General features: G+C 42.0%; 2 protein-coding genes across 4 annotated transcripts in view; one reads left to right on the plus strand and one right to left on the minus strand.

The window, feature by feature from the left end:
• Positions 1-7,611, plus strand: part of Atxn7 (ataxin 7) — an 83,924-nt gene extending 76,313 nt beyond the window's left edge. For all 3 annotated transcript variants that reach the window (XM_051206761.1, XM_051206760.1, XM_051206762.1), the window contains 2 exons: positions 3,757-4,744; positions 7,198-7,611. In XM_051206761.1, the coding sequence (XP_051062718.1) occupies positions 3,757-4,744; positions 7,198-7,215 (1,006 nt within the window). In that variant the 3' untranslated portion in view covers positions 7,216-7,611. The remainder of the gene's footprint in view (positions 1-3,756; positions 4,745-7,197) is intronic.
• A 9,230-nt stretch (positions 7,612-16,841) lies between these two features.
• On the minus strand, positions 16,842-23,961 carry Psmd6 (proteasome 26S subunit, non-ATPase 6). Its single transcript, XM_051206764.1, has 8 exons — positions 23,741-23,961; positions 23,027-23,232; positions 21,550-21,695; positions 21,152-21,371; positions 20,939-21,047; positions 18,110-18,278; positions 17,192-17,269; positions 16,842-17,051 (listed from the first exon to the last, which is right to left on the minus strand). Exons 1-8 carry the CDS (start codon positions 23,883-23,885, stop codon positions 16,955-16,957), a joined length of 1,170 nt encoding a protein of 389 aa, XP_051062721.1. The 5' UTR covers positions 23,886-23,961; the 3' UTR covers positions 16,842-16,954.
• Between the last annotated feature and the right edge of the window lie 1,175 nt (positions 23,962-25,136).

Genomic DNA, 25,136 nt, shown 5'->3' on the forward strand with positions numbered 1-25,136 from the left:
TGAATTTTTATAAGTGTTTGCTATGTGAGCATGATTATCTTTTGTTATTATTGCTAATTAGTAGCTATACAAGGTCACACAGCAGGTTAGTGGTGGGACTGCTAGGTGGCAGTTTGTTTCCAATCAGAACTGAGATGGGAAAATAATAGACTGTGGGTCTGGAAGAGCTGTCACTAGGGTGTGAGCAGTGTTGCTTTCCAGAGGAGAAACCTGATGTGTGAAGGTACCTAGTCAGAAAGCTGATGGCGTGAGAAACAACAAGAGTTGAGTATGTGACAAGACAAGGCTCAAGAGACTAGCAGGGCCAGGCAGCCCGAAGCTAGCTTTAGGTAGAGGAGCCATGAGCTCGGATCTGCAGCTTCACATTGTGGAGTTTCTGAGTTCTTCTGTGCTGGGACAGAACAGTGTCCTCGGCAGGATAGCTAAGCACTTCATCTCTCGGCTGTGCACCCCACCCTCGGAAAACCTTGTATAGTATTCTGAATGCTAATATTTACTAAAATGTTTATAAGTCAAAGAAGGGTTCCTTGCCCCCCCCCAAAAAAAACCAACAACAACAAAAAAAAAAAAAAAAAAAAAAAAAAAACTCTTTAATTCCTCATTTCAAGTAAGTTTCTTTTCATACGCACACTTCTCGGAGCTGCAGCTTTTGCAGCTCAGTAAGACTTTGGTGACTGTCAAAGCAGGAGACCTCTTTGTATACTGAAGAACATTTCCACAGCTCTTTTGACTTTGGGATATCCCAAACTTGTGTTCAATGGGATATTTTATTACAGGGGACTCTCAAATTGTCCCCTGTCCATCCGAGGGTCACCATGTGAGTGGTCATCATTGGCTAGCACCTTTTGGATGGATGATTGATAGCAAGGCCATTAACTCTCATGACTTGGCTTCCTGGTAGTCAGCTATAGCTGCTTGGGGCCTTAGTCTCTTGGATTTGTGCAGTGGCAAGTAGACTTCTCTCTGCAGTTGTCTCCTGTCTGAGGGGACAGCGCACCTGCCCACATTGCTGACCTGCCTGGACTGGTAAATGCCCTGCAGCCAGCATGGAGGAGAGATGCTTGCCGTTCCTGGTGTGCCGTGAGGACAGGAACTGACAGGTCTCTGAGCTTGATTTGGTCCTCTGCTCTGGCAGGGTCTCTCAAGGATGACTACCCCGTTACCCATTCTTCCTGTCCCTTAACAGACTGGCCTCAGTTTTGCTATGATGCCAGAGGCCAGAGTTGACCTTGCTTAACCTTTTGGGTGCTGGGATTATGGGCACACCATGCCTGGTTTTCTGTGGTGCTGTGGATCAAACCCACAGGCACTCTACCTGCTGAACCACACTCTTCCTAGCCCCATGACCCCTGTTTGTAAAAGTCAGTAGCAATGGGGAATGTGTGTGGTTGGGTGATGAGCTGACTTGAGGTGGAGAGGGATATGGATTGGTACCCAGCCATAAGTGTTCTCGACAGGCCCCTGCAGCACAAGTACTGTCTGTTGAATTCTGTGCAGCCTTTCCTCACAGCCTCTAATGTACTTGGGGAGCTTAGCCCTTCTCACCAGGAACCTCTGTGACACACTGCAGGGCATTATCAGGGTGTTCTGGGTCCCGTATTACTGGCTCAGCAGACACTTTCCTTTAGGAAGGGCCCATTTGATCAGCACTCTCATCTCCTGACCCTGAGCTCCTTATTTTAGTAAAGACAGAATGCGAGCCTAAAATGAGTCCTCCGTAGCTGCTGGGTATTCTGAACAGTAGTGGGCCAGCCCTTTCTCTGCAGCATTGACTGACTCGAGTCTATCTCAAGCTCCTGTGACCTCTAATCTGTGCCCCTGTATTGATCTGGGAGGAGCATGGGACTGACTTTATCCAAAGGGATTTCTGCCGCTTGGAGTCAGCTTCCCATCTCTTACCTTCATATTTCCACATATAGTACTCTGTTATTTTCTTGTATACCGTTACGTAGCTTGTTAGATCTTTTAAAAGAGGAAGCAGTTATATCATCCCAAGAGGTTGCCTCTGGGGGAAACCTTTTTTTCTTTTCTCAGGATTTGTTTTCAGGCAGCCTGGTCTTTTAAGTCCCAGTTGCAGAAGCCACCTAGTGGCTATCGTCAGGTACTGCATCCAGTGAGCAACCTACATTCAAGAGCTTGCCTGGTACATTAATTGTTCAGAGACAAGAGTCTGCTCAGGGTGTCTGGGCTGAAGCCTGGGAATTCACATTCCTGAAAAATCCCTTAAGTAATATCAGTAAGTATCACAAGGCTAGAGACAGGCCCCTTACTGTGGGCTCACACTGGAGTCTGCTAGAGAGATTTGAGAACTGGCTGCCATCTGTGTGTTCTCCCTGAGATTTCCTGTGTGATAAGTATGGTTGTAGCTTAAGCTCCATAAGTGCTTGTGATGTCCACCTGAGTGGAGAAGCATTGGGTTCTAAAGTAGAAATAAACACAGTCATTAATTCCTAAGGTTGGTAGTGAAGTCACATGACAGCGTTTCAGGCTGCATCTTATCCCTTGAATGTGGAGGAGACAGAGCTCCATGTGGTTGTGATTTGAGTCAGCCAAGGACACGGCATCCAGGCTAAGGTAGGATGGTCTTGGCACATCTTCCTGGCCAGTTGTTTTTGTTTCTCTTTAGTAGGTACGTGTCTCATCCCGTGGCTCAAGCAATTATCTTCCAGCCTCCTGAGTGTTGGCACCATAGGCCTGTGCTCCTGTGTCCAGCTGTTCTCACCTGGATGTTATTGTTGCTATCAGGCTTATTAGGTTTTCTTTTTATTCTGTCACATTTTTAGAACTCAGAGCTCAAAAAAGGGGGATCTCTTATGTCTTACTGTCCAAACAGCTCTCTCATCCCCCTACTCAATACTGTGGCCAAACATTACAAACCTTATGCCATCCAAGCAAAGTCCCCCTTGGATTTGTGTCCTGCACAGTGTCCAGGCCAGCAGTCACAACCTGCCTATTGCTTAACTAGCTCATTCTTGCTTGAATTTCCTCAGTGTTTGAATGCGGTATCACGGGCCTTATGGGTAAAATGGTGCATATTACAGCATCTGCAAAGGAAGAAATGATTTGCAGTCACATGTGAATGTTACCTCTGGTCTCACAGAGTCTGTCAACAAGCAACCTTAGATATAAGCAAGGCATGATGGTCAGGGCAGACTTTTTTTTCTTCCTTTCTTTTTAAATTTTATGTGCATTGGTGTTCTACCTGCATTAGTGTCTGTATGAAAGTGTCAGATCACTTGGAGCTGGACTACAGACAGTTGTGATTTGCCACATGGGTTCTGGGAATTACACTTGGGTCTTCTGGAAGAGCATCCAGTGTTCTGAGTTGCTGGACTATCTCTTCCACCCCTGGGACAGACTTCTTAAGAAAGTGATGACTTGAAACTAAAGTGATGACCAGAGGCCAGGACTAACTGTAGTGGCCCAGACAGAGGGCACACAGGTATTTTTGCACTGTGGGATATATGAGAAAGATTACTTGCTACAAATCAGCAGTGGAGTTGTGAAGCTAGAGTTGTGACAGTAATGAGGCATACACAGAGTGTGTTTCCAGATCCTCAGGAATCATAAAGAAATGGAAGGAAAATACATCATGATTGGGTTTGTGTTTTGAATTGACCTTTGTGATAAGGGTATGTTTGTCAGTGCCAGAGATAAAGGGGTACCCATCTGTAACCACCCATAGCCAGTTATAGTTAAGATAAACGTTCATGGCCAGCTGTGGAAATTCTCACTCATGGTATTTCCTTTTTACAGGAAAATCCCACCAGTGCCCTGTACTACATCACCCGTTTCTACCCGTGTTCCTCACCGGACAAATTCTGTGCCCACATCACAAGGTGGGATCAGCTACTTTGCAGCAACCACTGTCTCTACATCCCCAGTTATGCTGTCGTCCGCCTGCATCTCCCCAAATAGCAAATCAGTGCCAGCTCATGGAACCACTCTAAATGCACAGCCTGCTGCTTCTGGGGCAATGGATCCCGTGTGCAGTATGCAATCCAGACAAGTATCGGCTTCATCCTCATCCCCCTCCACACCCTCTGGCCTCTCTTCAGTCCCCTCCTCACCTCTGTCCAGAAAGCCTCAGAAATTGAAGCCTAGCAAGTCTGTAAGGCCCAAGGAATCTTCTGGTAACAGCAGTAACTGTCACAATGCCAGTAGCAGTACCGGTGGTGGCTCAGGAAAGAAACGCAAAAGCAATTCCCCACTGCTGGTTCGTTCTTCCTCCTCCTCGTCACCCTCCTCCTCATCACCCTCCTCCTCTCATTCCGTGGACTCTTTTAGGAAAAACTGTGTGGCTCACTCTGGGACTCCATACCTGTCAACGGCAACATCTTCCCATAGCCTCGGCCTCAACTGTGTGACAAAGCAAGCACACTCGGTGAGCCTGCGGCATGAGCAGGCAGGGAGGGGCCCTCCTGGTGTGAGCCCTGTGGAGCCCATCAAGAGGATGAGTGTAATGGTGAATAGCAGCGACTCCACTCTTTCCCTTGGGCCATTCGTTCATCAGACCAGTGAATTGCCTGTCACCTCACAGGGCACTTTTCCACACTCACACACTCCTCTAGACAAACTCATAGGGAAGAAAAGAAAGTGCTCTGCAGGCTCTAGCAACGCCGGCAACAGTGGCAGCAGACCTACAAAGGTTGCCAAATTGCCAGCCATGAACAACGTCCACATGAAACACACAGGCGCCATCCCCGGGGCCCAAGGACTGACGAACAATTCCCTCCTTCATCAGGTAGGAAGTGGACTCTGATCTCCTGGAGGTGTCTGTTACCTCTTTTCGGGGGTCTTCTACCAGCTCTGAAAACTGTGGTTGGCTTGGTTGGTTTGCCTATAATGGGTGCCCAGCTTTTGTGGTCACCTTTAACAAAGGGAAGTCCCTGTCCATCTGAAGGGAAACATTTCTACAGAATGTCGAATGCCTTTCAAACATGCATTAGCATCAGGCATGACAGCACAGCTGAAGGGGGTTCCCTTTTCAGAGGCACAGAACCGGTACCCTGAGTCTGCTAGCAAAGGAAGCTGGGAGCGTTTAAATCTGTGTAGTGATTCTGATTCAAACTGATTCTAGTAAGCAATTACATTAGAACTTAAAACAAAACAAAAAAAAAAAAAAAAAAAAACCAAAAAACAAAAAAATTTGAAATCTTGAAATGCTTTTTATCTTGAGCAAGTTCAGATATTTTTGGTTAAATTGCACCCATATTTTCTCCTCCATATTTTCAAAGGAGGTAGGAAGTTAAGATTCTGGGTTGGTACAGCTGAAGACTGAAAAGCTTGTTCTAAGTCATACCTTAAGACATGTACTGTGCATCACATTAGTGGGGTGGTTCCTTGGGGTCATAGTAGGTTGTGACTTGCTTGTGCTGCAAATGGTCTGTTCCCCAACCTTCTTGTTGGTTTCTTCTGACTGCCTCTCATGTAGTTCTTTCTTCCAGCTTCTTTTACCCTAACTTCAGCTCATCTCCCATCTTGTTATTTCATACATCAGGATATCTTCTCTCCTTGCTTACGAACAGGAATTGCAGCAGCAGCACCCCAAAGCCCTGACTTAAAAAGTGAGGCTCTCTCGTTATTTCCCCTTTCCTCACCCTCAGAACTTAAGTGCTTGGGGCGTGTTCAGAAAAATGCCAAGACCTTTCTTACTGTAATTTACTTTTCTCCAGGATTTGTGTGACTTGGCAATGTCAAAATTAATAGGGAAATAGCTACTTCTGCTTAAGTTTGGCCTTCTGGATTAGGAATACTTGAGCAAATGTGAACTTTGTTTTTGCTTATGTCGTGGTTATTTATATAGTAATGATTCATGTAGCATTAGTACAAAAACAGTAAGGAATAATATAGACACCCCTCAAAGCCCCCTCTGACCATGGTACCCTGTGGATAAGATCTCTGTAGATGAGGTTGTATCCATTCCACATCTGTAGCATAGAGCACTGTCTTCATTTAGACGGTTACACTTGTGTAGATCTTCCTTTTACCCATATGTAAGGGGGGACATGAAGGTAGAGATGGGCGCTGGGGGGCAGCAGGGACAGACTCACAGTGCTTAAGTGAGATCTAGGAGTGCGGGAGAGTTCCACCAATGTGGAGCAGTTGTTCTCTGTCCGTCACCATTTCAAAGAGAAATTTCAGAGCTAGGCTTGGGTGTGAAATTTCTCTCTATGGCCTTTTTAATAAGCCTACTACAGCCTACATATTTGTAGGAGAGTTTGAGTTAGGATCTGCCCATTTTCCTCTGCTTTTTACCCCATGGGGTTGGGGGTTATCTACTAAGAAGACCCAGACAGTCCAAGTTGGAATTCTTAAAATCAATTGAAACTCAAGTTTGTGTTCTAGAAATATTTTTCTGTGTTGAGGATGCTTTTGTTTTTCTTTTTAATTGTAGTTAAAAATTCTTGGGGACCCCTGTGGCTTACAACCAGAGGATATATGTGAGCCTTAGGAAGTGTTTTATCTGACTGGGAAGGCTCTTATAGCTGCACAAGAATCTCGGAGGGACATGATTTCAAAGCACTTTAAAGGATGAGATCTCTAGAAGGGGGCATGGTGACACACTTCTTCAAGGCCAGCCTGATCTTCATAGCAAGTTCTAGAACAGCCAAGGCTACACAGAGAGACCTTGTCTGGAAGCAAACATGTTTCTAGAAAAGTAGAACCCCCAACTTGCTGTTTCTTTTTAAATGGTGTTTGTTGGGCTGGCTAGTCTTTGAAAACAGAAGTGGTGTGGGGAGCCCAAGGCATTGCAGTGAGTATCTCTACACACATCCCCCCCCACCACCACCACCACCACTAGTCTGTTCTTGGCTGCTAGTTCTTAATTTACCCCATGGGAAGGACAGAGCTTCTTCCCTGTGCTGTGGGCCCTGCCTTGGCATAAACTGCCACACCTGTGTATTAACACATGCGATTCTGTTCTGAACTAACAGCCTAGAGTGCCTTCAAGAACACAAATTTAAAGACACTTAGACTAGAAGGCCAAGACGAGAGCTGGGAACCCTGGCAGCTGCCTCTTGTGCCAGTCGGTTTTCTGAAGTGAGTCTTTACAAAGCTTGAGGCTGGCCTTGTGGGGTTCTCCCTGGTCACAGCAGGTCAGTGGAGGGTTAGTGTCCGATACACTTGTGTAGCATTGAGAGCACAGCATTTAGCCACTTACTTATGTATTTCCTCACCTCTCTTTTTTGAAAGCCAAAGGCACGTCCCTGACAGCTGACAATACCACTGGAAGGAATAATGCAGAAATTTTTGAAGACAAGTTACACCTCTACTCAGCACTCTGGACCCCACGATGCCTTTGAGTCTCTGTGTAAACTCCTGTGGGCTCCAGGGTAACCTGTGGCTGTCTCCCAAGGATTTCCTGAAGCTGTGTCTGTAGCAGTGAGTACCCAGAAAGGACACTGGATCAAGTTCAGCCACCGGACTGCTTTATCCCTGGTAAAGTGGTCTGGACTGCTTGCTACCAATCTGTGAGAAGTTTTTGTTTGTGTTTTCTGTTTTTGTTTTTAACTTGCAGCATATCATGGAGCCACTCTTGAAGTAGATTGGCTGGGCAAAAGAATGTTTTGGCAAGAGCGTTACTGTAGACTCTTCTTCCTCCTCCTTTTTCCGCCATTTTTTTTTTTTTTTTTTTTTTTTTTTTTTGAACACATTCTCACCTGTAGGTCAATTCTCCAGCAGGTAGGCACCTTAACTGGAGATTGCAGGCCTTCCAAAGAAAGGGGAGCGAGTTGCATCCTGAGTAGCCTCCTAGAGGATATCTGGCTTGAGATTTTTCTTTTAGCAGTGTTCAGGAATAGAATACTGATGTTGGTCAATGCATCAAGACATAGTAGCCGAGCCTTTCCCTGTAATGTGGGATAAGAAGCTTATCAAGTTCTTCCAACTTAAGAACTGGTTTGAAGCTGCTCATACCCGGATATTAAGTTGAAAGTATCTCAGACGATTAGTTTTCATGGTACAAAAGCATGTGTGATACAGAGAGAGAAAGAAAGGAAGAGTGAAGAAAAGGAAGACGGAGAGACAAGGAAAACTAGTTTTGGTGATGAAGAGCCAGTTGGGACACCGGTTTTGGGGAGGTGAAAAAAAAATTACGAAAATTATGAAGTGGGGCAAAACTTGCAGGATTTCCAAAGAGACGGACTTTTCCTGTTAATGCATTCATTGTTGAACAGTGTGTCAGAGTGGGCTGATTGTCTTACTCAGTCTGCTTTTTAAGATTTGCCTTTTTTTAAAGTTATTATGATGTCCTTAAATATTTCCAAGGCATTACCCCCATTTCCTCTTTCAATATTGTTTGGAGAAGTGTAAGTTTCTGCTTTCAGGATAGCTGTCATTGTGTCTGTGTCGCAACTTCCCTTTGGGCCAGTAGGGATGTGTGTTTGGATGCAGGTGGACTGAGGAAGGGTGGTCCTAGAGCCTCGTATGTGCCCATGGAGGGGAGTGGCTTTGTGAGGGTCAACAGTGTTTACTCATGCACACCCTCCTTTCTGGTGGCCGTGACAGCCATCTTCCTTGAGTGAGGTATAAAGCCCTTTTAAGATTTTTCATTACCCCACTTCCAAGGAATGTTTAATATGTAAAAACATTGCTTGAAAAGTTGTCTACCAGTGAATTTGGGGATGATCTAGGGCCAGTACCACAGCTCCTGCACAGACAACCAAGTCCTCTGGCTTAGGAGAGTACAGTAGTAGAGTGGCCAAAAGAGTATAGTCCCCAAGGCTCTTATCCTTGTCTTGGCCAGTGTCTGGGCAGAGCCCAGTCAGTGCATCCTTTCCCCTATAATTCTTAGGTTACAAACTTGAGTTTCAGGGAATTTCAGTCAACAACAGGTAGAATGAATAAATACTTGGTTACCAGCCTAATAATGTGAATTGCTACACTTACTCTTATTCTTTAAGAACACAAAGACTTTATGCAGATACTTTAACTATAAATTAATGTAAAATGTTGAATTTTTCTAAGGGAGGGAAAACAAAATCTTATTCACTTATGCAATCAATCAGTGAATGTTTTAGAGATAATGCTAGAAGAGAGCTCTAAGGAGAGAACATGGATGACCAGTGTGGTCAAGTTAGGAGGGATCAGTCTGTCCCATCCCAGTGGTGGGAAAGGAGGGAAGAGGGAATCAGAGTTCCATAGTGATTACTTGGTGACAAGTGCAATGGGGTGTGGGTAGAATTTATTCTCAGAGCCAAGGGGACTTGATGGTTATAAATTAAGTTGCTTTTAGTGATGGAATTTATAAGACAGGTCATGTTGTTCCGAAAGATGTGAATAGGAGCCACAATAGGACATTTATAATAAAGTTCATAATAGAGACTTAGATTAGTGAGTGTTATAATTTGATTTCTTAGACTGGGGTTTTAATTGAACTTCATTATATCCCCGGGTAACACACAGAGCCTTGGGATGAGGAAAAGCCATTTTGGATTCTGCCTGCCACAAACAGACATATTCTAAACAGTGCTACTAAAGTTTAGACTGTTCAAATATTTTATTTTCTCTGACAACTACTTTTTATGATGATGAACAATTAAGACCATTTAAAATATGGGAGTACAAATATTTTTTTGAATCAGATTAACTTGCAAAAACCAAATTTGCAGTACTTGGATTGTTTCTAGACAGACTTTGGTGTCAATTTAAAACCAAGATAATTTTTATATTCTTTCCAATAGAATTCATGACAGCTTCTGCAGTTTTCTTAAACTACACAAAAAAAGTGCTGCAATGATGAACAAAGAATTATTAAAAAAAAAAACTACTTTTGTATCTTTATTTTGGAATTTCTTGTTCTATTATAAATATGGAAGTATCCCTATTTCAGAAGACATATTTTGTTAAAAAATGAATTGTACATATTTAAATATGTATTTTTGCACAGGTCTTTTTTTCTGATATCCTGTTTTGGTACAATTGAGATCATCTAGTATTTATTTATTAATTAATAAAAAATAAATACCTTTTTATAATTTGAAGTGGTTCACTGCCAAGCCAATAGTTTAGAACCTGCCTCCTTTACAGTTAAGGGATGTCTCTGTTCTGTGAAAAAGTCTCTGTCCCTTTTATTGTCCCAGGAGTGAATTCATACAGATGAAGTGGGCGTGGCTTCTCTCAGTTGCCTGATTTACATTTAGACTACATGGAACAAAGTGACACACTGCTTTTTTTTTTTTTTTTTGTGTGTGTGTGTGTGTGTGAGAGAGAGAGAGAGAGAGAGAGAGAGAGAGAGAGAGAGAATGTGTGTGTGTGTGTGTGTCAGAGAGTGGGGAAAGGAGAGAGGGAATACTGTGTGTGTGTGTGTGAGAGAGAGAGAGAGAGAGAGAGGATACTCTGAGCACACCTGTATTATTAATATGTGATGTGGTTTAAACTAATGGCGAAAACAAAACAAAGCTGAAAAGTGCCTGAACCTAGTTTTAGCTCAGACAGATTCTCTTTAAAGACTTGAATGCTGAGTTGAACTTCTGGAGTTTGCTTTTTCCACCTAAATGTTATCGCTAAAGTTTTAGGGGAGAAGTTAAAAGCCATCAAGGCTAATTTTTATAAGGTATTTTAAAATTAAGACATTTTGGTTCACAGTAATTTAACTGGCAATTGACTGCCCAGTGCCACCAAGGGTTATAAACCAATGTCAGCCAGCAGCTGTTTTGTTATTCACTCATGAAATACAGAGTTTAAGATAGGATATTTAAAATATTTTATATAAAAAAATACAAGAAGTACCTCTGAGAACATTGAAACAAATGTTTAATTTGAAAAACAATGTAACTTATAAAGGCAGCTGTCTTCCTGTAAGAGTTCTGTTGCCAAGGGATTTCTTAATGTCTCCATTCTGTCTTGGGTCTGGGAAAAGTTAGGCTTTGAAAACTGATTGTTAAAAGTTTCATTGTTTAAAAGAAAATAATCATTTTTACATCTTGTTGTAAAACATTTTACCTTTTCAGATCACTTAAATGAGCACTACATATTGTCATGTCAGTGTGAATGCAGAGCCTTGAAAAAATATTTTTTTTTTTTTTTTTTTTTTTTTTTTTTTTGAGCTTGGTTATAAGAGCAATCTCCTGTGTTAAATAAAACGTGTGAATAGTTTGATAAATGTGTACACATAATCAAGAGCATCTCAGCTGGACTTTGTGTTGGCTGCTGTATAGAAATGAACAAATGTCAAGGGATAGAAAATTACTTTGGATATTTAAAAGAAAAGAAATATATAGTCTATTTGTTTTGTAACAAGTTTCTGTAAATAAAATAATTTATACTATTTATAAGAAAAAGTTGTGCTTTGCTTTATGAGAAACTAGTTTGTTGAACAAACATGTTATTAAATGGGCAATAAAATTAGGACTTCTCAATAAATAAGGTTGGCTGCATGAACTGCTTTACATGTTTCTGCCTTGTTGTGGTACTAAGCCCTCTCACTTTAGTACCTTCCCATGAGCTTCCCATCAAACAGCCTTGGATTCAGCCTTCCTCCAATACAGGCTCAATTCTCTAGAGACTGCTGTGTTCCCGTTCTTGGTCACTAAACTTTGCCTTGGATGAAATTGATTCCTGTATAAGCACGCAGTGTCATATCCTGAAGGAAACGGAGAAGTCAGCAGTGCAGAGACACCATTCTACTTAAACTTGCTCATTTGTTAATGTGAGGCCTGTGTTAAGTTTGTGTTAGATTTTCACCTTCGAGGGAGGTTTAAATATGGAGTCCATGCAGTCTCTTCTTTGATTGATATATATACACATACATACATACAAACAATTTTTTGTTTTGTTTTTGAGACAGAGTTTCTCTGTGTAACAGTTCTGGCTATCCTGGAACTCATTTTGTAGACCAGGCTGGCTTCCAACTCACTTAGATCTGCCTGTCTCTGCCTCCTGAGTGCTGGGATTAAAGGTGTGCACCACCACCGCCTGGCCTGGCCTGACCTCTTTGCCTCCCCCTCCCCCCCATTAGCCATACAAATTCATTTGTTTTATTCACAGCACAACATAATTGTATAGTCATTCTAAATTTTTTGGTTGCTGCTTAACATAAAGGAAACAACTCACTTGGGAAAACGCTTATATAGTGCATGAATTAGCCAAACTGAACCAACCCTTCACTACCTTTGTGAGCATTAGTGAGAAGATGCAGTGGCCCATCTCCTTTTGGATAAATGTTTTCACTGTGTCTCCAGGCCATCAAAGAAAAGGATCAACTACCCAATCACCTGCCTTTCCTAGTAGGTAACCTGGCCCTGGGTGGCAAGAAACAATCTCAGGGGGCAGAGTCAGCAGTTTTTAGATCTTGGCAAATGGGATTTCCCTGGCAGAAATGCACCCTGCAAAGGAGCTAACAGAACAAAGAGTATGAAAAAGATGTAGATGATTCATGAAACTCACTGGCCAGGAGGTGCTGGTGGACTGTCACTGTTGGCTGTCATGAGCCTTTGTCCTCAGGAACATAAGCAGCAAGTTCACACTTAAAGGTAACTGCTAGAGCCCAGAGGTACTTCCTGGGTCAGTTTGTCTGGCCACTTAGGTGTTTGCCACAGCACGGAAGTCAAAGACATGCTGGACTCTATTTCCTGCATTGTCAGGCTTTTCTATCAGACATCTTTACTCTTTCCAATTCCTAATCAAAAGGCTGTCCCTGGGGCAGTAGGGTGGCTCAATGAGTATAGGTACTTGCCAAACCTGAAGACCTGAGTTTGAACCCTGTAATAATACATTGTAAATGAACAGATTCCTCCAAGTTCTCTACTAACCACACATGCACCACAGCATGCATACATACATACATGTACTCTTAAACACATACACACTTAAAAAAAAAAAAAAAACTTCTAATCTGTTTCTTCTAAGGTCTTGATGTTCTTGTTGCTGTAAGCAGTTTAAGACTTTGCTTAAAAAGCTAAATTCTGGTCCTTGTTACCCTTGTTTAATATAGGCAAAGCTCATGAACCAAAGTAGACATTTCTAGAATCTCTTAGTCTCATAATTCTCCATCAGTCAAAGTAGAATCTTTCAGGAGGAGGAGATTCAAACACTATTAATCTTTGTCTTTAAAATATCCATCACTTCCAGTCCCCTCCAGTAACTACTGGAGAGAGTTGGGGTGATGGGACAGGATAGGACAGGCAGACAGACTCTATGGGCCAGTGTGAACTGCAAGGCTGCTACAATGATCTGGATCTCTAAACTGCCAAGGGCAGGAAGAGAAATAATTCAGGAACTCTTTCAGATACCTTGAGGTGTAGTTATGTCTATCAGATTTGTAGATCGGCCAAACCTACCAATTGGCATTCTTTAAGTGGTAAAGAGAAGGAAGTGTACAATAGACTGAAATTGTCATAGGAAATTCAGATTAATAATTTGGTGGCTGCTGTCTGAATGGAACTGTAAGACAGAAATGGAGTTGTCTTATGAAAGTGGCTGAATGTACCTGAGAAAAATAGATGGTTTTATTGTGTGCTGTTACTTTGCTTTTAAAGGCATACTTTACCACATATCCAGCATTTACCAGTATTAAAAGGAACTACATTGTTTCAGCTCGGCACCAGTTTACTGATTTCTCTATTTGTGAAGGACCCTTAGCTAAATTAGAAAGGGCAAGCTCTACAAATTAAAGCCACCATAGACAAGGTTAAGAATTATTTGGCTAAGACCACCTGAAACAGAGTACCAGGTGATCCTACATTCAAAACAGCTGGACAAAGCAGCCTTACAGACTACAGCCGGGATTTCTGAATCTTCTTCGAATCCCCCATGACAGTGCCCCTTACCAGCAGGAAGTAGTTTGGAAAGAACAACGCCCAAGTTCCCAAATATTGTCTATAAATGTTTGTTTCCATTTAAATGGACTTGGTTATATAAAATAAAAAAAAGAATTATTTGGCTAAATTTTCTGATACAGGCAGCTGATTTTGCAGCTTCACAGGTGCAGTACACAAAAAACAAATCCATTTGCCAGAATGGGGCATTAAATTGCGTTAAAACTGGGCATGAATACATACAGTAGATATATTTCTTAGAATATATCAAAAGGGACCCAGTGTAACTTGCAGGTAACTGGTATGCAACTTTTTGTGGTATCAGTTTTAAATTTTCCTTGGAACATAGGGCCACAGACTGGGAAATTCCCTTCTGTGGCATGTTTTAAAATCAGAAGGCCAAGAGACAGAATATCAAAGTTGGAAATGACCAGTCTCTTGGTCAGTTTCATGACATTGGTCTAGATGACTCAGTTCAGTAATACGCTAGTGGTTTCTGTTAACATTTTTACAGAAGCATGTTTCTACTAAGTGTGTCTGACTTTGAGGTTTGTAGTGTAAAATAAACCCCAAGGAGCATGATTATAGCCCGCTTTCTATAGATGATGAAACAGAATCACAGTAGTTGCTCTGGGTATAGATTGCCAATACACAGGGAGCTGGGCCTACAGCTGGCATTTTCCAGTTGAGATACGCAATGGGACTGTTTCTCTCACATATTAAGCCATATTTCAGAGTAGATGCTGGGAGGTCGAGATGGCTCCAGCATTTGCTACTCTTCAGAGGACCCAAGTTTGGTTCCAAGAACTTAAAACTTCCTAGAACTCCAATCCCAGGGGAATCCAACAATTACTACTGGCTTCCTGAGGACAAACCACATACCTGTAGCATACACTCACATAGATGTGCACACACACACACACACACACACACACACACACACACACAAATCTTTTGAGAGATGTTAAATTCTGGTTTTATTTTCAGCTCTAAGCTAACACAGGTTTACTTGAATTTGTAATTAATCTTAAACTATAACAAAGCCTCCAATTTTGTATAGATGATACATGCAGATTGTGAACACAAATACTGCAGAAAAATGATCCACATTGTTCTACTCTGAAGATAACTTAAAGTAGTTCTTTTAAATGCCTGGATTTCTTTCTCAATGAACACTTATTACTTTTCATGGAAAGAAAAGCACTGACTTCTTCCCAAGTTGAACTATTTCTTTTACTACTGGGTAAAAGTTAAAATGGAGCACATTTTAAGCAGAGCCTTCTCTGCCCTTGAAAGATCACAGCAAGCCAAGTTGATTGCTAGTTTGAGTTGGGGGGAAAAAAAAAAGTGATTAAAAAAACAAAACTGGCATTTCAGCCTTACTTTTTGAGTTACTAAACAGAATTCTACTAATTTTAAAAGATTTTTTTTCCTTTTATTAAATATATTTTTTTCCTCAAATGTCTTGGTTAGGGTTTCCCCTACCTCTATGATCCCAGCTCCTATTCCCCTCTCCTCCTACCTGGATCAACTGCCTTTCTTTCTCATTAGAAAACAGGTTTTCTCGGGGATAATAAAATGGTAAGATAGAACAAAAACACACAAAACAGAATTGGACAGAACAGAAGGAAAAAAGCCCTGGAGAAGGCACAAGAGTCAGAGACCCCCCTCTTGTTTGTACACTCATGAATCCCATAAAAACACTAAACTGGAAACTGAAATGTATATACAGAGGACTGGTGCAGACCTATGCATGTACTGAGCATGTTGTCTGAGCTCATGTGGCTCCATGAGCTTTGAATGTGTTAAGAGGGGCCTTGCTTCCTTGGTGTCCCCTACCCCCTCTGGTTCATAAACTCTACTTGCTGTCCCTAAGAGTTCCCTGAACAGGGAGACAATTGTTGGAGGCATCCCATTAAGGCTGAGGAACATGTAAGCTTTTATTATTCGGTGACTCATAATTCTTTCATTACTAAGTGGGTTTTATACTTAATCTTGACCAAAAGGCTAATAAGCAATTAATCAGGTTACCAAGATAAGCACTTTTAGAAATCCTTAACTTGGTATTTTTGAATGCTTTAGGCATATCCAACAAATTTCCTTCCTGCCCACCTCACAGCACCTCCAAGAAAACCAAATACAAGTCTGGCTATAGCATTACCCTTACTGCATACCAGTGGCCTGAGGACATAGCCTTGACTTTTGAAGATCATGCTTGTATTTTGGCATGGGTCCGGGATTTCCCATCCCATTCATTCCTGCAGAATTGTTTTGTTTTTGTTTGCTTGTTTATGGAGAAATGCTGAATTTCATTATCAGTCAGGTGAGATTTTTTAATAGGTCATTCCAGTGAATGGATGTGTTCTTAAGCCACCAGAAATCTTTCTTGCCTTCTTCCTCCCTTGCCTTTTATGATAAAATTCAATTTGCATTTATCAAGAACTAAGGATAATACTCATCTTTAACTTAAGGGATCTTCTTTGGCTCATTTTCTTATATCCCACCAACTGAACGCAGGGTGACTAAGAGTAAAGCACTAAGTTTGACCTGGTCATCCTTTGTTCGGTGCCCCAATTTGCATGTAATCACAGAACAGAGTTCCCTTTTATATGCTTTCATATCTTTCTTCATAGCACTAACCTCCTAGCTTAGAAGACACAATTCTGATTATCTCATGATCACCGTGCTCCAATTAAAAAAATTTAATTTTGGTAATATTTCTACAGGACTCTTGAGTATCTGTTTGAGTAAGTCTGTTTTAGAATCTAGTTCATGCAAGCTTCCTAGAGAGGGCCAACACTTTTAAAACAAGATTCTTTTATTTTATGTTATGGTAAGTGGGAATCATTGTTAAGCTATGGTTCAGAGTATCTAAAACCAAGAGTTCACATCGAGATAATGGGCTTGTGTCACATCCCTAACTTATCAATAAGTTGTAGTGAATAAGTCTGAATATAGCCTCTCTCTATATCGTGGACCATACAGTTAGGCAAAGTTCGAAGAACACTGAGCATTTTTCATTAGTAATTCAAATAGCATTAGTGGACCCAGTACTTAAAGACGTGCATGTTTAAGAAGAAATTAAACAGAGAAACAATGGCATATTTATTTGATGCTGTTGAAGTGGGGCACACAGTGAAGAAATCTATGAAAGCTTCAAGTAACATCTGTGAGGGAATAATTTTTAAATAATTTTACATGTTTATTACTCTGGACAATTTTTGAACCCTGTTTAGCAGCAAGTCTCCTTTCTTGATGGTTTCTTGGTATTGCCAGTTCTTGCTATCGGGCCTATAAATAAAGTTAAGGAAAAAAATGAATTATTTAGTAGCCACATGACTCCATGACAAGAGCTGACCTACTTTCATACACAGGCATTTAATTAAACACCCCTATTATCAACAATAACAAATGATGGATAATAAGAATACCTGTTGGTTTCTACTATTTCATTTACTTTATCGATTTTGCAGTGTAGTCTTCCAGCAGCAATAAACCTGGACAGTTCCCTGATTCAGAAAAAAGAAAACAATCCATTAGTTACAGAGAACACTCAGAAAAACTGAACTCTGCCTTAGAAGTCAGATCTCATTTTCCTCAAGCTTCAACTACTGCATATACAGTAGTGAAATCCACTAGAATAAAATACCACATGGTATAGTGCTCAGAGAAAAACTTCAGATAGAGGAAAAAACTGTTAGAACCAAGTAACTCTGATCCCAAATGCAGCAGCTGCCTGAGCACTATACCTGTAATACAACTTGCTCCCATCTTTAAGCTGTTTTTGTTTTTTCCTTTTCTACATGGAGAGATCTTCACATGGCTGACATTTCTCAAGTCAGAGCCAACTTTACCTCTTCAGACATGCCACATTTGAAGCTGACAGTTCCCACTGTGCTATGTACACTCCAGTATTGATTTGTTTACTTGAATGAAAGTACATTAAGAGACCCACAACAGCACCAAACATGAACAGCTCGGTATCTGATAAATCAGTGATCCCGTTCCCACATTTTGTCACTAACTTAACTCCAACATTATCACAGGAAATGCCACTAAATACAAAACAAGATCTGGGCAGCACTGTGAGCCCAGTGCAGTGTGGTCACAGCCCTGGTAAAACTAGTGAAAGTACTCAAGCAAAGCACTTTCCATGCCTTGCATTTTCCTCATTTTCCTATAAACTGTATCCCAAGGAAGTCAGACACGGACAGATGCCATTGTTAAAATAATACTGCAGAAAAGTATTCATTTTTTTCTCCTGTAAAACTGAGGTAAGCAGTGTAAATTCAGAAGGCAGAAACCACACATTAAAAGGCAGTTTTTATGTATAAATTTGTTAAACTTACTGGTCAATGAATTCCACGCCCACACCAAACGCTTCTGCCATATAGCCAAGGGTTAATGACCTATATGATTCCAGCAGCTGGCTATATGCATGAATTCTCATTTCCCTTACATAGTATCGGTAATGAGGTGCAAAGAGCCAATCCTTTTTCATTTCCTGTTCCACGATCGCTACAATAAATAAGATAACAAATTACGAGTCTTCCAGTAGCCATGAGTCCCTTATGTATTACTGTCCTTTCACACCAACAATGCACAGGTATCAGGCAAGATGGAGACTTACTGAACTATCACCAGTTATAGCATAACCATTGGGGAACTTTTTTTGTACTCAAGCAAAATTCAGTAGTTTCATTTATAACAGAAACAGCAGGGACAGTGATAAAGACAAAAGCCAAAATGACATTTTTATGAAGTCACAAAACAAGTAATAGAGTGATTATAACAAATGTAAAGTTTGAGGACAAATTATAAACTACAAGGCTTAGTTAACAGTAGAGTAAGTTGATAACAAAATTGAAGAGTAGAGTGTACACAATATATTAATGGGTAATCCACAATATAAATTATCTTACTAAACACTTCTGCTCTGGACACTAAGCCATTATGCAAAATGCAAGTCATATAAAGAAAATGACGGTGGCCACATGACGACAAAGCCCTCAACTGGGGCAACAGAGAAGAAAGGTCTCCGAAAAACTTAGCAGAGATCATTGTTAGATAGCAATGTTAGTTAACATATAAGTATTACTATTAATGAGTTCAGAAATAAAACAAGATTGCAAAAATATAAGCACAGGGACAAGGTGAACAAGGGAATTTGGTGTGAACAAACTGAAAAATCACAGGAAAAGCAAGAATTTTGGCTGTGGTCTGTTTAGCAATCAATTTTTTAGCGGGTTAAGAATGAGGTGCAAACATACTGTGTGGTGCTGTTCAAGTGGATGCGCCCACCCATCACAAGCAAGGATATCAAGGACAAGGGTAAGGCATGGGCCTAGTATGTGAAGGTTCAGGGCAAGAACCAGGAATCTGGGAAGCATAGTCGACCAGATGTATTTCCTAAAAGATGACAGGGACAAGGCTAGGGCAACCAAAAGCAGTCGTCAGTCACTGAAAGGACGGTCCAAAGAAAACAAAAGTATGTTCCTGTGTAACCAAGTGGATAAAACTGAACAATGAAGGATGTCCTATGTCCAGTGAGACGGAATGAAAGGGAGCAGGCCACTAAGATGGTGTGTACACTCTCACCTACAATAAAGTACATACGACCAATAAAATTCCTTTTTCCTCTCCAGTTGCCTAAGATAAAATTAATATGTGAGATGGGTTCTTTCAAATACTATGAAATAAGTATAAATGACACACACATAAACTGGCAGCATGGTCAAGGTGTACTAATACTTGTACTTGCTCATGGTCAAAGTGTACTAATACATACTTGATTTCTTAGACTCCACCTAAGGAATAAGTGGGACAGCAGTACTACCTGCATGTTCAAAACAAGACTATTTTACAGGGCTAAGATGACACCTTAGAAACTTTCTATCAGTAGACAATAAACTCATGGTACACTCAGGGAGCCCTTCAACAACTAGAAACTCTAAAAACTACACTTGGTGGAACACTATGTACTTGGTTCATGAGAGTCACTCACGACTGATTTCAACAGTGCACTCCCTCCCTGGCAGAGAATTCTGCTTCCTGTTGCAGCTCAAATGTCTCAAACACATTCGTCTATGAATATTCAGGACTCAACTTCTCAACACTCAACAAGCTGTATATGGTTCTTGAGGGCAAATAAAAGATAAGAAGTTGATGGTCTTCCACATTTAAAACACCTGGGAAGTATACAGATTTATTAAGTCTAAAATCTTTCATTCAGAACTATTTGAATACAAGCTGATGATAAGAACAGAGTGAGTGGGAAAGGCTGAAGCCCTAACATCCAAAAGCACCAATGTCATCAATTTAGTTTCACTAGAAAGAACATGCTTCCCTACAATCAGCAGCAGCATTTGTCATTAATAAGTTTTAGGGAAATCATTTGAGAAGGATGTCTTTTTCATCTTAGTGATTTAGTCACCAGTAGCAAACCAAATATCCAGGAGGGAGTACAGTCCCCAAAAGAAGCAAACTGGTGTCCACAAGGCTCTGCAAATTAGCTGTGAAAGGACATAAGAATTGTCCACAGATTGTTTTCAATCCACAGGCCTGGCTATTACACATTATTTAAAAAAAAAAAACAAAAACAAAAAATCCTTAAATGGAGTGATGATTAATTTCCGTCTCAAGGGACTCAGAGTTCCCTACATCCTTTACCACACATCTACTACTAAGCTGTCTGCTCACATTCACTCCTTAAGACAAATTCCCACATCACAGGATCAGACAAACAGCTTTAGGCTTTGCTACTCACACAGCTCTGTCATACATTCTTTTTTTGTTTGTTTGTTTGTTTTAAAAGCCACTTTAAAAGCAAAATTCAGACCAGTGAGCTAGCACATCAGGTAAAGACCTCTACCGCCAAACCTAATGACCCGATTTCAATGTCCAGGACCCACATGGTATAAGTGAATGAAGCAACCCCTAAAAGTTGTTCTCTTGGCTCTCAAAAATCCACGTTGGCACACATGTGTATAAAACACACACAATCATTCTTATATTTGGAAACACACCAAGTTTGCTGACGTTCCTTTAAGCAAAATAGGCAGAAAATGGGTGAAGACCTGCAGTTATCAAGGACTACTATATCTCTTACATGTGAAAAACCCAGCTTTGTTTCATTCACCCACAGGATCAGAAGATGAAGACAGATGATCGATCCTTACCTAATGATTGGAAGAACACTGAATAACGGCATTCATACAGAGAAAACAGATACTGCCGAACTGCAGGAAGACTGTGCAACACTTCAAGAATCTCTGCTCCTTTAATAACCTGGGTATTCAAAAGAAGCAAAAACAAAAACCGATAAACACATTTCAATGACTTCTGTGTTTATTAAAATAGTCTTGAAAGGGTGCTCTGATTTCATCGTTTACCTTCTCCCTGAGATCTGGTCTTTCTAAGGCAATCATACTGACGTAAACGGTGTAAGTCACAAACGTCTTATAGTCCATCAGTTCATAGGATGTAAATGTAGAAACGGTGTCAAGAAAGAGCTCAGCTGCCTGCTTGAAGTCACGGATAGCCACACAGTACAGGCCCTGGTACACTTTCAACCTGTTTCTCCGGTCCCAGTCTCCGCCTTCTTCTATCAGACTAGTAAATAACACAAAAGAAACAGGTGTCAATTCCAAACATCTAACTCTAGTACTTCAGTAAGTATGTCAACTATTTGACCAAACTCCACAACTGTAAACAAAAAATGGGTGAGCTCAGGTCTATCAACTTATTAACAGCCCATAACCTCCAGAATCATACCCACTGCTAAAAGTACCTCTTGGCCTTTTCTGTGTTTCGAGTGATGAGGTCATTATCCATATAAAAGAGGCCGATCCTTAGGAGATAAAATACAATATCTAGTCGGTGACCCAGGGCCACAGTCTTATCGTAAGTCTTGCGAAACGCTGTCAGAGCTCCCTCCTGTCAAATTCAAGACCAGAGGGGAGAAAAGTACACAATTTAGCAATGCCATCACCTTCCTGGATTTTCCTGAGTGGCCGGGAAAATAGAAAGTAGAGATGCAGTGAAAGGGTCAGTGCCATACTTGGGAATAAGGTCCAAGGGGGCTCCTTGAGCTATACACAGTGTAGACAATGCCCAGGGTACACTTCACTCTGGGAAGGTCATATGAAAAGCACTGATAATATACAAACAATGGTACTGATGTTTCCATGTCCTCAGTGTTTCTGCCTTGACAATTACACTACTTCAAAAAATTATTTAAAGAGGAGACTGGTATCACTGGTTACATTAAATACCACTGAATCCATGCATATGCAACTTCATCTCAAAGAACTGCTCTTTACAAAAACGCTCAAATTCAGATGTTTACACTGGGTGTTCTTCCGAGCATGACTAGCTAGTGTTTCAATTATTAGTCATGCTTCATAAATGTATAAGAGGATCTGGAATTAAAGAAGGCTGTAAGCTTTCCTGTGGATGCTGGGAATCAAACCTGGGTTGTCTGTGAGAGCAACCAATGCTCTCAACCCCTGACCCATCTCTCCAGCCCCCTACTGTACACCTTTTTAATCGCACAGTAATAATATACATTTCAGTAATAAATGTTTCCCAACCAAAAAAGTGACCCAAATACTGTAAAAGGAGTGAGCTAAACCTCTGTTTGTGCAACTGTTTTGAAAACTTATTTTTATTATTTTCAAGTATGTATATGTGTTTGCATCTGTCCGGGGTTATGTGCACATGAGTACAGGTGCCCTTGGAGGCTGAAGGCATCAGTTCCTTTAGAGCTGGAGTTGCCAACCTCTAGATGTGGGGGCTAGGAACTGAACTCATGCTGTCTATGACATGGTAAGCACTCTTAAACCAATGAGCCATCTCTCTAGCCCCATGTGCACTTGTTTGTAATGACACAAACAAAGACATAATATACACATGGCTACAGTTAAGAATGGGAAACGAGGTGCTGCAACATTGTGTATTTACTGTCTTTGTACTGACTCCTCAGTACAGGTAAACATGACTGTCCTTTACAAAAAAGGTTTGCCAAGCAGTGGTGGTGCATGCCTGTAAGTGCTCAGGAGGCAGAGGCAGGCAAATCTCGTGAGTTCAAAGCCAGCCTGATCTACATAGTGAGTTCCAGAACAAACAGGGCTACACAGAGAAACCCTGTCTTGAAAGAACAAAACATGAAAAAATGGTTCACCTGTGCTAGTCCCCAACATCAATCTGTGCCTCCAGGGAGGAGAGCATCTCTACCCACAGAGAAGAGAGCCATCGCCTCCACTGACCTTGTCGCCTATCTGACAGAGGTACTCTGCTTTTGCCATCATCGCATCTCGAATTTCACTCTCCCCCAGATTCTTCTCTGCATCCTCCAGCTCTTCATCCAAGCGTTTCAACTCTTCTTCATTTGCTTTCTTCATTTTACTGAGGAGATCCATGTCCATCTGCCAGTCGAGGGATTTGCACAAGGCTTCATAATAAGGAGCCATATCTAAAAGCCATAAATCGAGCACCGTGAGGCCGCTTGTTAAGGTCCGCATGCTTCTTCCCACCCCACCAAAAGTTAGGCAGCAGGCGCCTGCCAACTGCGGGGCTGGGACAGCACAGCTAAGGTTTTGCAGGTGGGAGCCCTGCTTGAGGCCAATCTTAGCAGGGCTGATATCTACTAAACCCGCAGGGAGGGAAATCCTCAGTTTGACTCCTGTTCCAAAGGAGTCCTTATGTCAGGGGCAGGACACATACATACTCTATTTGTACTGCTAGGGACAGACCCCGATTGCCCCTTGACAGCGAGCATAACGCTGGCCGACAGTCAAGGCAAAAGCCTTAAGCGCGACGCGCACCTGACGCTTTCCCTGAGCAGCCCGCCACTAAGACACGAGCCTCTAGGCACTGGGGGGCTCCCTAGGGTTCCCCGAAAAGCCCTAACGGGAGCCGCCCGGCCGGGCCACCCGAACCGCCCCGGCCTAGGCCGCTGACTCGGCGCTCCCGGGCCTCACTGTTTTCCCGGACGGCCGCCATCAGCTCCTCCCGCACCGCCGCGTTCCCGCGGTGCTCGGGCAGGCTCAGCAGGAAGCGAAGCTGCGCGATGCGCAGGTCGGGGTTCTTGGGCAGACCCTCTTCCTCTAGGTTTTCCAGCGGCATGGTGACGACAGAGCAGCGAACTGCGGGGACCGAGCACCGTCCTGCACCAGCACAGGAAGCAGGAGACGGAAGGCGCCTGTAGCCGCCAGCCTGACTTCCGGTCGCGTCTCTGCCTCCGCCGCCTGCAGCGTCCCCTGCTGGACACCGGCGGGATCACCTGGTGCGATCGGAGTTTTGTTCTCGGCGCCTGAATCCACTGCTGTTTCAGCTACTGACCACTGCTCACTGCCCTGCTGCTGTTCAGGCCAAGGCAGGGCAGGACTTCTGCAACCCACCCCAACTGCTGGCCTCTTCCACTGCAGCCAACTGTAGCTTTTAAATACGTCCCTATCATTCTATTTTACCAATAAAGACTTGAGAGTCAGATGCTGGGGTGAAAACCTAACTCAGAGAGGCCAAAGAGCAATGAGCTGTCCTTCCTCCTTAGCCATCAACCCAGTAAGAAAGACTCTACTGCCACACTCAAGTCCCTCCCTACTACTTCTTATGTGTCTCTCTAGCATCTTGGAGACACCCTATGACTGTCTATGATTTCTTTCTATCAACTAGTTGCTGACTCTGCCTCTTGATCCCAGGTGTTATTTTTAATTAATGTAAACTCAGGGTTCACAGTGTGATTGGCTATCCAGCAACAAAGTTTCCCTTTGAACACAGCTGCATGCTTTCTGTAGCTGACCTCTGATGCTGTCCTTAAGGTCCTCTGGGTCCCGCAGTGTGATGCCCCATGAAGGATGTGTAGATCCAGGAGTCGGACTCTGTGATGGTTACCAGATGCTTGACTTGTGAAAGTAGAATCCAATGATTTGTTGAAATTGGTACTAAGGTTTATGCTATCAGGATGTTATAACTTCATATGGAAACTGAACCTCAGTCCCCACAAGGAGTGAAAGTCATCCTAAGACTCTTATGAATGCCTATGGGTCAAGAGGAACTGGAGCTTTAAATCAAACCCCTTTGTGGCTATAATGATCTTGCAAAGATTGGGTTCATATTATGCATGGGATATGAATAAAACTGTGTTCAGAATCTACTTGTAGGCAAAAATGTTTATGAAGACTGGATTGTTAGTTTGTGAATGGCCACACCTTTAGTAAAAAAAAAAAAATCAAGCTCCACTTTCTATGAAGTTCAATTTTCCTGGGCATTCTCGTGCATGCTTTTACTCCTAATAACTGGGAGGCAAAGACAGGCAAATATCTGTAAGTTTCAAGTTAGCTTAATCTTCATAGTGTGTTCTAGGCCAGCCAGGGC

The sequence above is a fragment of the Phodopus roborovskii genome, unplaced genomic scaffold (genome assembly GCF_943737965.1).
Source record: "Phodopus roborovskii unplaced genomic scaffold, PHOROB, whole genome shotgun sequence".
Classification (NCBI taxonomy): domain Eukaryota; kingdom Metazoa; phylum Chordata; class Mammalia; order Rodentia; family Cricetidae; genus Phodopus; species Phodopus roborovskii.